Below are 12,500 nucleotides of genomic sequence, written 5' to 3' on the forward strand. Positions count from 1 at the left end.
CCATTTTAAGAAAATTCTAGTATGAGTAGAAGTTGCAGTCACATGGCACTTATTTATTATATTTTGATTAAAAGGTGAACCACTAATTTAAAATATAAGGAAGCACTAGAGACTTCAGAAATTTGAAGAAGAATATCATAATCATTTAAATGATTCATTGGCACAATTATTATTACTTATAAGTCATTAAGTTGCGTGGTAGGCATATGCTTTAAAACTAATGTTTAAGTTACAGATTTTAGATACAAGTAAAAACCTTGGAAATATCAAGTGTTCTTAGCTAATGAGAATTAAGATCATTCACTTTTTGTAATAAAGCATTTTGTTACATTTCATTTTCTCAATTTTTACCATAAATGATGTTTGGGATTACACTTATGTATTACCAGAGGTGAATGAGGAGTGCGGGGACATTCCCCTGGATATGCGGCTTATTTCCCCCCGACCCCCTACTAAGGCCCCCATATCAGCTTCCTCCACCCAGAGTGATGTGATAGATTCAAGACAGTCTCATGATTCTGACCGCACTGTGTCACAAACCTCAGGGTAAGTACCTCTTGTAACCAAAGTAAGATTTGTGAAAGAGGTAGTGTTCTTATGTACCAGATATTCTTGAAAGCCAATATTTCAGTTGTTATTATTGCTGTGCATAGAAATTAGAGGAAAAACATATCAATATCTTTTTTCATCACACTTGTTTGGTACTTCTAATTAGTTTCTGAGAAATTTCCTGTAAAGTTGCATGTTTTATAATAAAAGAGAAATCAAGGAAATGTATATATTGTTTTCCAGAAATAATAACATATAACATCCCATTAGGTCTGGCAGTACTGGCACTGATGATTCTGAGCGCACAATAGCGGGTCGTGTAGATTCGCAAGATTCCACGGTATCTGACGGAGAAAATGCAGATCCAAGATGTACTCGTCAAAACAGCGTCAGCAGTGTGTCCCAGTCTCTCCGAGAATGGGACATTCCCTACGATGAGCTCGACAGAGGAGAAGTCATCGGACGAGGAAGATTTGGCATTGTGTATTCAGGAAATTGGCACGGACAAGTGGCTATAAAAGAGTTGCGAATGGACTATGTAAATGATGAGAAAACTCTTGAAGCATTTAAGGCAGAGGTGAAGGATTAAACTGTGTTTCTTCAGTAATTTGATGTTCACTGTAATGGATTTTTTTTTATTGGATTTTCAAATGCAGGATAGTTTCATTTTGACTTTTTTTTTTCTTTTTTTTTCTTTTAATTGTCATTCAGCAGTGACTTAATTCTAGATGTATTTAATAGGAAGAAATAATGTACCAACAGGTGAGCACTTTCCGCAAGACCCGTCACGAGAACTTGGTCTTGTTCATGGGTGCGTGTATGAAGCCCCCAAGACTGGCCATAGTGACAAGCCTGTGCAAGGGCATGACACTCTACAAACACATTCATGTTCTGAAAGACAAATTCAACATGTCACGCACCATCTTGATTGCTCAGCAAATTTCACAGGTAAGTCCTTTAACCATCAGTGCCTTGGCATTGAAGTTGCCTCTTGAAATAATTTTGCTAAACTTAGATTTAAGGTAAATTTCATATTTTGGTGGTATGTACAGCACTCTAAACTCATGTAACAGTAAATGCTAGATTTATTACTGTCTTAGAAATTTGGATGATTCTCAAAACTGCAATAAAGAAATTGAAGAGATAACAAGTCAATGCCTTGTGCTGTCTTTCGCCCCCTGTATACCATGCAGACCTGAGTACGATAATTTTGTATGATTTGTGTGGAGGATGAGAAAATATGTAAAATTGTGATAAGCAAATAGAGAAAAAAAAAATGGAAAACAACTTTAGCTTTTTCACCTTGGGCAATGGTCATGCCTATCTGCAAAAAATTATGTCTATTGCACATCAAGAGTTAAAACCGTGATGAATTTATAACTGTAACTTTAGATACCCATGCTCATTAGCATTGGGGTGTTTCTTCTCAAGACCTCATTTAGTTTCATGTATTATTGCATTTTGAAAATTAATTAATGTTCCCATTTTCAGGGTATGGGCTACCTCCATGCAAGGGGCATCGTTCACAAGGACCTTAAGACCAAGAACATATTCCTGGAGAGTGGCAAGGTTGTCATCACAGACTTTGGACTCTTCAATGTTACAAGACTCTGTCATGATACAAGGTTAGTTCCTGTTTATTACTGTCTGTAACAACTTTTATGATCCTTGATATCGTAAATCTTGGCATATTGCAGAAATTAAACCATGGATTAGGTCAGTGTTCTTAATGCTTGTTTTATATAGATAGGATAATGTATCAGTAGTAACAGCCTGTTTGATCTTTATCCCAGAATACATTTGAGATATATTTATAAAACCTCTGTATCTTTAAGGATGTCATGTTGTTAGATATTTGATGATTGATATTTGAAATTTCCACTTCATCCTTGAATGAAAAGAAGTTGATTTTCTTGAAAAGCTTTCCAATTTAATTTGCTATCTTGAATTATAAGAAATCTGAATTATAATCCTAATGGTTTTAGGGAAATGATTTTTGATCACCTGTCTTTATGGCAACAAAGTGTTTCATGCCAAAATCAGCTCTCAGAAAGCTGTAGGGGAAAATTTTGTCTTTTTTCATCGCTAAAGTAATGAACGGCACTGTTTCTACCCTTTTCTAATTACCTTGCCTCAGCCTTTCCTTCCATTCAGTTGCAAATAACACACAATTTCCAACTTCCACCTTAGGCAAATTTGGTTAATTGATATGAGCACCACAATTTTATACCCTATCGGCCCGGCCCGGTAGCTGCTTGTGTTGCCTTATTTGACCATCATTTGAAAGGAGTTTGAGTCTCATCTTTTAACTTTCTGATCTTTAAAATCATCATAATGGTTCTCAAATGATTTGTAAGTTTTAAAATACATATGAAAGGGTGAAGGTCAGTAGTACAGTTATGCTCATTATCTCGTCTATTGATAAGAAAAAAAGAAAAATGAAGTTGATGATGGACTTTTACAAAGTGTAATGTTTTTTTTTTATGTATTGCTTTGAACATATGTGTAAATTTGTGTGTAAACATGCTTACTTTTTTAGGGTGATTAGTCAGATTTTCAGTGCAAAGTAGTTTTTGAGTGCTTTTAACTTTTTGAGGATAACTCTTTGATTTGAAAAAAGTATTAGATATTTATTAAAAAAAAGTGGAGATATTTCAGCCTCACTGATATTCATATATCATATAGAAAACTTATCCCATTCTATAAGTAGAAAACACTTTGTCTAAGAAATGGACCTCCTCTCCCTTTCCCCCTCTTTAGTTCACAGAAGGTGCTTCTTGTTCATGCACAGATTATAGAATTTTTTATGTTCTCTTGATTGGTATGAGAACGATCCACCTATAGCCGTTAGTTACAATGTCTATTGACCTCAAAGTTCACCAACATTTGGTTTGAGAAAATGGCCTGTAATTCATTTGTCATTGAAAACACGTATTTGGGTTTAACGTTTTACAGGTATGCCAGGGGATGTTAGAGTATTAATCCCACGAAATTGCAATTTTGTGGGATGTAGACCAGGTGATCCCCCCAAAAATTCTGTCTTTCTCTCCAATCTCTCTGCTGTGGATTGATACTTTCTCGGAGCAGTAGTAAAAGTTGTGTAGAATATATATTTAAGAATATATAGTAGAATGTGCATTTGTCATATTACTTTGTGTGGTTTCAGACGAGGCAACTGGTTAAGTATTCCTCCTGGTTGGCTGTGTTATCTCTCCCCGGAGGTCATGAGGAACTTGCGTGTAATACAGAAACAAGACGATGGCCTTCCTTTCACCACCTATTCAGATGTTTATTGTTTCGGGTAAGTTATCCGTTTCTACAGGTAGATAAGCTATGCATAAAAGTACTGAACATTTGTAGAAGTATGAGATGCTTAACTGCTTGTTGGTTATGATGCTCATAAAAGAAGAGAAAACAAGAAAAATAGTTAACCCATTTGCACTGGATGATATGATATCAGGTCATGGTAATATTTTGCTCAGGTCAGATATTGTTCTATCCATCATGATCTCCCCCTCTAAATACGCGCTTTACATATCACCCTGTATAATTAACCCATTCCCGACGGGGGAATTATTAAGGTGTTTTGAGAGGCGCAATTGCGGCATTGTTCCAGTGGGTTAAGCTGGGGAAAAGTGTTTTGAGAGGCGCAGTGCGGCATTGTGCCAGGAGAAATCTCGCATGTGGAGGCTAAGTGTGCTTGTTATATTCATAGTGGGAACAGCATTGAGCAAATAATTGACCAGTCATAAATAGGTTAACTATATGGTCCTCTTTATTTTAATCATTGTCCAGATGACTGTCAATGCAAAATTTGGCCTGAAATTTTTTTTCATAGTTTTCTGCATTCCAAATGGTACTTTACTTTAACATATTTTAATCTCAAATTCCAACATGATTTCTATGTTAAGTGACTATTACAATTCTAAAGGCCACAGCTTTTTTTTCTGATACTGTCAGGGAATCTGGTCAATTCTACTGTCACAGAGAGAATGTATAAGCATGTGTGAGTGTGAGTGTGAGTGTGAGTGTGAGTGTGTATGTTTCTGAGGTGATTTGGCTGGAAGTTTGATAGGCTCCCAGTCACTCAAACCTCTGTTTTTGTCTTTATAATCCCCCCCACAGAAACAATGAAGTGTTAAAGAATGCTGTTTTATGGGCCATGTTTGTAAAGCAACTTGAAAAGTCTAGGTTGCAACTGTTTTTATTTGTAAATGATAATTTTCATTGTAGCTCGCTTAATTCGGTGGGTCAAAAAATTTAAAAGGTTATCTATATCACTGTCTGTCTTTCTGTATGTGATTTCATGTTTCATTAAGTTCAAAACTTTTGTTCTTTGTTCTTAAGTTTTTTTTTTTATATGAAGTAAACATTGAATACATTGATGACAGATGATACATGAAATGATTCTGAAGTCAGAATTTTGCAAGAAGTCCAGATTTCTTTCCTTCATATATATGGGGGACAAAAATAAGAAGGGTATGTTATCTTTGCAGTACTGTGTGGTATGAATTATTATGTGGTGAATGGCCCCATAAAGGCCTGCCCCCTGAGGCCATAATATGGCAAGTTGGACGTGGAATGAAGCCTTCACTGGCACATCTACAAGCTTCACGGGATGTTAAGGTAAGAACTTGTGAATTGTAATGTGTTTTCAAATTTATTCGAAGTGTGAGTCTAATATTTGCAAAGGGTAATTCAGTCTGATATTTGCTAAGGGTAATTCCATTTGAAATCAGCAGCTTGATCCTTTGACTGCGTTATTTTTAAGTAAGTTTATACAGCCATGTGTTGGTATTATCATATATGGCCATCCGTGTCTAGGCCTATTGCTTGCCTTGACAACAAATGATGCCATCTGCGATCAATGGGTTAAGATAATCATATTTGTCAGATTTCTCCACAAATGGGTATGTCAGTAGATATTATCATTCTATAACATAAATAGGTACATACATACATACATACATACATACATACATACATACATACATACATACATACATACATACATACATACATACATACATATACATTTATATACATTCATATACATTCATATACATACATACATACATACATACATATACATACATACATACATACATACACATACATACATACACATACATATATACACATACATACATACACATACATACATACACATACATACATATACATACATACACATATATACACAAACACATATATACACATACACATATATACACATACACATATATACATATACACATAATATACATGCATATATATATATATACATATATATGCATACATATAATATACATGCATATATATGCATACATATAATATACATGCATATATATGCATACATATAATATACATGCATATATATACATATAATATACATGCATATATATACATACATACATATACATACATATACACACACACACATACATATATACATACATACATACACATACATATATACATACATACATACACATACATATATACATACATACATACACATACATATACATACATACATACACATACATATACATCCATATATACACATACATATACATACATGCATAAATACATATACATACATGCATAAATACACATAAATACATATTTACATACATAAATACATATACATACATACACATACATATACATACATACATACATACATACATACACATACATATATACACATACATATACATACATACATATATATACATACATACATATATATACATACATACATATATATACATACATACATATACATACATACATAATACATACATACATAATATACATACATACATATATATACATACCTACATATATATACATACATACATAAATACATACATACATATAAACACACGTACATACATACACACATATATATACATACATACATATACATACATACATAATATACATACATACATAATACATACATACATACATACATACATACATACATATATACATACACATAATATATACATACATATAACATACATACACATACATACATACATATACATACATATATCCACATACATACATATATAATATACATACATATATATAATATACATACATATATATAATATACATACATATATATAATATACATACATATATATAATATACATACATATATATAATATACATACATATATATAATATACATACATATATATAATATACATACATACACATACATACATATACATACACATACATACACATACATATACAGACATACATCCATACATACATAAACACACATACACATACATTATGTATACACACATATATACATATTCGTACACATACATACATACATACATACATACATACACATACATATACATACATACATACATACATACATACACATACATATACTACTACATACATATACATACATACATACATAATACATTACATACATACATTACATACATATTATACATTTATGTACATACACAAATACATATTTCGAATTCGATTTACTGTTGTTATGTGAAATTCATTATATTAAAAGCATGCTATTATAACAGTTTTCCTAAGCAAAATACATTGAATGTGTTTGTGTTAATATTTAGATTGTAATATTGATGTTTTGAGGAGAATGTTACATGATTTGTTTAGTAATACCTTTATTTCCTTTATCCATTAGGACATACTCATGGCCTGCTGGAGTTACCGGCCCGATGAAAGGCCCGAGTTCTCCACCATGTTGAACAGCTTGACACGACTTCCCAAGAAGCGACTCCACCGCTCCCCTTCTCATCCTATCCACCTCTCGCGTTCCGCAGAGAGCGTCTTGTAGATTTCAAGTCGCCGAGACGTGATGCAACTGTGGTTGAAATTGGAGAGTCAGTCAGCTTGTGCTGCGATATTCAGATTATTATTATTTTCTGAGAATGTATTTCCTATTTTCTTTGTTGTCTAATTTTGTTCCATTGAATTTTAAAAGCAGCCAAAAGTGAATGCAGCAAGTGTGCACAACACCCATTTGTGATTGGATGGTGTTAGGATAAGCACTTTTCCAAATGTGTTTGTCCTTAGAGAACAAGCAGATAGGATGTAGAAGCACAAACCTTCTGCAGTTTTCACTACTAGTGGTGGGTGACAGAAATGTCACTTTTGTTTTCCGTTAGAAAATTAGATTTTGTGCTCAATTTTGCTCTGCAATTTTGCTGCTTACTACTTTCCGTTTGTTAAACCAGTATAATGAATCTTGAAAGTCAGACCTTAAAAGGGAAGAGATAAAAAAATGTAATAGGTATATAATCATTATTTTTTCTCATACTGACAGAAATTCTTCTAAATTGGGAAGATCAGTATCTTGTTATTTATTCATAATGTACTTTAAAGGAACCCTCCCAGTACAAGAATGCTTGGTATCAACACAGAGTAAGCATGTATTCTTGATAATGTAGTCTATTATATGAATCCTTTCTATTCAAGCTGTTTAGTCTAAATTATAGTGTTGTTTTAATTTATCGATGGAAACTTAAAAAAAATAAAATGCATGCATTAGAATGAAACAAAAAAAAATATAAGGAATATAATAAAGCAGTCGGGTAGTGACTGAGATCAGAAAGTTTAAAACTAGAAAGAAGTCTTTATAAAATGGTTTCCAGATTGAAACAACTTTAAACTTACTAGTTAATAATACAAGTCCAACATTTTCTAGTCAGCCAATGTACACTAGAGAGTTTCCTGCAGTAGATCAAGCTATATTTATACATTTTTTGATAAGCACTCATGGACCTTGCGCAGGACTTAAGTGAGGTAATTATTTGTGTTGTGAAGTAGAAGTAGAACAGATTCTGAAACATCCTTAGGCAAGTTGTGGTAAAACAGACCAAGAGATAAAGAACATTCACAGGGCATTGAGCACTTCACTATTTAATTGTCCAGAGTGTGTCACTACAGCATTTCAGAATTTGGCCAAATGTACTTTGTCAAGACCTGCAATATGTTGATGATTGCTTGTCATATCATGTATGTGATGAATGGAGTTGTACTCCAATTTAATTTTGATTGACCTTAAAGAACCCAGTGGGTGAATAGACTTACTAGATCCCACGCAAGGTGGAACATCCATAGGCCAGTCGGCTATAATGCTGACAACATTTTGAGCATTTAACTTGTATAAATTGACTATGAAGTTTGTTTTGCCACCAGAGATGCCCCACTTGAGAACTAATAACTTGTCAAGAAAAATGATGTCAGTCATCCATATGATTGGCATTGTCTATGAAGGAGCAGACAGAGATAATACCAAGGCAGTGGGCAAGGTCACCAAGCCATGGCCAGTAGAAGTCATGACAAGAGGCCAAACTTTCTTGTCTGGTAAAACTCTGTTGTATTTGGAACACAACAAATCAGCTGAGTCCACCAACAGCAGTGGTCTGCATCCAAAGATCCATTAATATCTTGATAAATAAAGAAAAATTACATGTCAATTGTATTTCAGTGTAAATGCACAGCACCTTATTATGCATTGTCAATGCTGTTACAATATTGTTTAGTTCCATTTTATCATTTGTAAATGCGATATGTTTAACAAGTGATAGAGTTTGAATTCAAGTCATTATGATAAGCATCATTGATAAATTAGCCTCTAAATGGCTACTGAAACTATTTATGCACTCTTCAAAGTCCAGTTTTCGCTGTGTTATTGTCCTGTTTGTAATATTTGTAATACAGTTGAATCTTGGTAATTTCATCTACTGATTTATATACTGTTTATTCATTCCAACCTGTATTTTCCTTACAGAAGCTTTGGATGAAGAATGTATTGAGTGATTGTATTAGTTTACAGTTTGTTGCCACAGATGCACAGTTGGAGTTACCAAGTTTTTCCTGTACTTGTATGCTCTTCTATCTTAGTGTTTTCATATGCATCATGTGCTTTTTTGGTGGAGACTGATGAACAGTTTTCCTTCATGACAGAATTTCATTCAGGATGTGTTCTAGAGGATCCACTAAAGTATTATTACATTATATTTGCAAGTCGATGTTTACTTTAGCATTTCAACTGCACATTTTCTCTTCCTCTCCAGTCCTCCTCCAAGCCAGTCTCCCCTCCAAAAGCCTTTCTATTTCTGAACTTAGAGTAGCATCCCTCGTCCCCATTTCCCTGGTAACTATAATTGTAGGACCACCACAGCCTTCTCTGATCCCTTCATCTTTGGTCCTTGTCAGACCCTCAAGGCTAACACCTTGTACCAGTATACCTTGTTCCATCCTATACCTCTGTCCTGACCTCAAGACCTCAAATACATGTAAATTTTCTCTTCTTTTTTCCAGGTTAATTGATACAACAGATGAATACTTGTTTATTCAATATTTTTCCTAATTTACTGACACAAGTTTGAGGATAGTTGTGAACCAGATCTTGTTTTTAGTATACATGGAACCAATGGATGACAGATCTGATTGATATCCATCTCTAAACTTGTAATAGTGACATCAAAAAAACATCAAACTTGTATGATGTAGGTTTCTGTTGATATTCTACAGCCTAACTTGTTCGTGGAGATGTTTATGTATTTTTCCAACGAGAAGTTCAGACTGTATTAACCTGGCTATTTGAAGTTTATCTCTTCATGATATATTTCATGTTTCAAATGATTTCATTTATTATGATTTGTATTTAAAAAAAAGTGCTGTCTCAAAGGGTCCAGGCTGGATTTTTTTTTATGCCATTCTTCATATTTATTTCCTCAGATGTTTTACCCTTGAGTCCTTAACCAAGACACGGGTTCCTCATTCACGGGCTCCTCATTAGGTAGGGTTGTTGCTGTATCCTTGTTGCTGCTCGGTGTTTTATATGCCAAGCTTTTTTCTTGTAGTAGGTGTTTATGTATGTGTGGAGTCTGTCTTCAGCTTTTTCTCTTAAAGATGATGGTGCAGGAGAGACTCTAGGGAACAAATTTTGTGTTGGTATCAGGTTTGAGGCTTCCACCTTGTCTATCCAGATAGGAAAGTGGAACTCTCCTTCGTGACCACCATAACTGTTTCTGTGTGACTTGTCCTGCTGTCTAGTTTTGACTGTTGAAGGCTGTTCGGCCTGGAATAGTTGACAAAGGGGCTTGGCATCAAAAGTAATCTTACGGTCTCTTCAAGCTTGGTGAAACCCTCAAAGTGTTCCCCCAATTCTCTTTGAGGGCTCTACTAACATCATGAAAACCCCAGATGCACTGGTTAACTGAGGTAATCCCCCACCTCACTAAATCATTGTACCTGGGCCATATCTCTTAGCTGTAAACTATACTGTAATTTATTTTGTGACTTTGTACCTGTGATTTCGGGTATAATACATACGATGTATTGGTTGTTTTAAACTGCTATTACTATTATTATTATTATTATTATGAATTTTTGTCGTTATTATCATGAATTGATTGATTATTGAGATTGTTGCTTTATGATGATAGTGATAATGATAATGATGGTTATTGTTATTGTTATTACTAATATTATTACTATTGTTATTATTGTTACTTTTTCAAGCATTTTTATTGATTATTATCATCATTATAGTGGTTGTCATTGTTATTTTTCCTTACTGTAGCATGCAAGAAGTCCTTTATATCTTTTTAGTTTTGAATTAGACATTTATGACATTCGTTTTTGTTCATGTGAAATGATTATATATTTTTTTTTTGTCGATTTTCTGTTTATTCCTTATCTTTTCCTCTTTAACATCTGTTGTTCTGGTATTGTGCTGTTGATATGTATTTTCCGTTTATCTTGTATTTCTGTATCTGTTATACCTGAATATAATTTACTTTAAATTTATTTATTGATTTTTCTCATAATTTCCATCTCGTGCCCTTCTTAGTAGATGTCGGGTTCCCTTACAGCCCGTCCTCCCTCACCTTCCTCCGTAACACATAGGAATCCCAGGTGGTGGGAGTGACGTTACCCCTGGAGTGGCTTCCCCTGACAGCCTCCCCCCTTTTAGGGTTTGCCTCTTAGCCAGGGGTTTAGCTGTAATGAGCATCAAGGTCCAGGCTTCAGTCCTCAACGTGTGTCCTCATGAGACAATATTTCTCCTCATTTTTTTTTCTCTTGGTTTTCTTTTTTCTTATTATTTTTTTCTTTTTTACTTTTTTTTTTTTTTTTCTTTTTTTACTTTTTATCACTGGTTTATATAATGTGTATCTCTAGATTTACAATTCATTAATATTATGTATAATACTTAATTTATTTGTACATACTGATGTGTCTACCAAATATAGTTTGTATATATTATGCATTAATACATAAGTCTTTTTATCATAATTTTGGCCTATCATAAACCTTGAATAAACTAGATTTACAGCCTCACTTCATATGTAAAATTACCTTTTCATGGTACATTTTACACACATATACTTCAGTGAATCTATGTACATCGGAGTACATATAGCTAAATGCACTAAAATTACCACAAAAGAATGATCTGACTTCTATGCATAGAAATATATCCTAGAAAATATAAAGCATTGGAATTACCATCAGGAGATAATCTAAACTGACCTCTGAGACATAAAATTTTCCGTAAGGTACAAAATGATATCAATGACAAGCCATATTTGATTATGATGAAGAAGAAAAACTGATTTTATGATAGAAAAATAGAAGAGAATGAGAGATTCATATGAAATTTGTATGAATGAGTATCAAATTAGTTAAAATAGTACAGTTCATTAGTTGTGGGAAGGGATACTTCAAAACTTTTAATTATTGGTAAATATATGTTTTTTATAAATATTATTTTACTATCAACGTCATATTTTTTCTTGTTTTCCAAAAAGTGCTACATTAGTATTACATTCTCAAAAATAAACTTATGAATATTATCAAATACAATTACATAAGCAAGTAATACATTAATATTAATTCTGCAGACTTTTTAGTGTATTTAG

At 33.3% G+C, this 12,500-nt stretch overlaps 2 protein-coding genes across 9 annotated transcripts in view; one reads left to right on the forward strand and one right to left on the reverse strand.

The window, feature by feature from the left end:
• Positions 1–11,874, forward strand: part of LOC122255803 (kinase suppressor of Ras 1) — a 40,083-nt gene extending 28,209 nt beyond the window's left edge. For 4 of the 8 annotated variants that reach the window (XM_043020113.2, XM_043020116.2, XM_086546306.1 and 1 more), the window contains 7 exons: positions 390–546; positions 820–1,126; positions 1,291–1,497; positions 2,041–2,174; positions 3,716–3,850; positions 5,046–5,175; positions 7,250–11,874. In XM_043020113.2, coding sequence (XP_042876047.1) covers positions 390–546; positions 820–1,126; positions 1,291–1,497; positions 2,041–2,174; positions 3,716–3,850; positions 5,046–5,175; positions 7,250–7,402 — 1,223 coding nt within the window. In that variant the 3' untranslated portion in view covers positions 7,403–11,874. The remainder of the gene's footprint in view (positions 1–389; positions 547–819; positions 1,127–1,290; positions 1,498–2,040; positions 2,175–3,715; positions 3,851–5,045; positions 5,176–7,249) is intronic. The other 4 variants (XM_086546305.1, XM_086546307.1, XM_086546308.1 and 1 more) reach the window with 1 other exon arrangement.
• The window catches only part of LOC122264916 (uncharacterized), a 24,804-nt gene continuing 22,661 nt past the window's right edge, over positions 10,358–12,500 (reverse strand). Inside the window, exons 9-12 of the mRNA XM_086545809.1 lie at positions 12,040–12,060; positions 11,469–11,580; positions 10,702–10,830; positions 10,358–10,508 (exon numbers count right to left, since the gene is read on the reverse strand). Coding sequence (XP_086401935.1) covers positions 10,358–10,508; positions 10,702–10,830; positions 11,469–11,580; positions 12,040–12,060 — 413 coding nt within the window. The remainder of the gene's footprint in view (positions 10,509–10,701; positions 10,831–11,468; positions 11,581–12,039; positions 12,061–12,500) is intronic.

Source organism: Penaeus japonicus, unplaced genomic scaffold (genome assembly GCF_977035675.1).
Source record: "Penaeus japonicus unplaced genomic scaffold, GWHDUDI00000001_assembly GWHDUDI00000017, whole genome shotgun sequence".
Taxonomy (NCBI): Eukaryota; Metazoa; Arthropoda; class Malacostraca; order Decapoda; family Penaeidae; genus Penaeus; species Penaeus japonicus.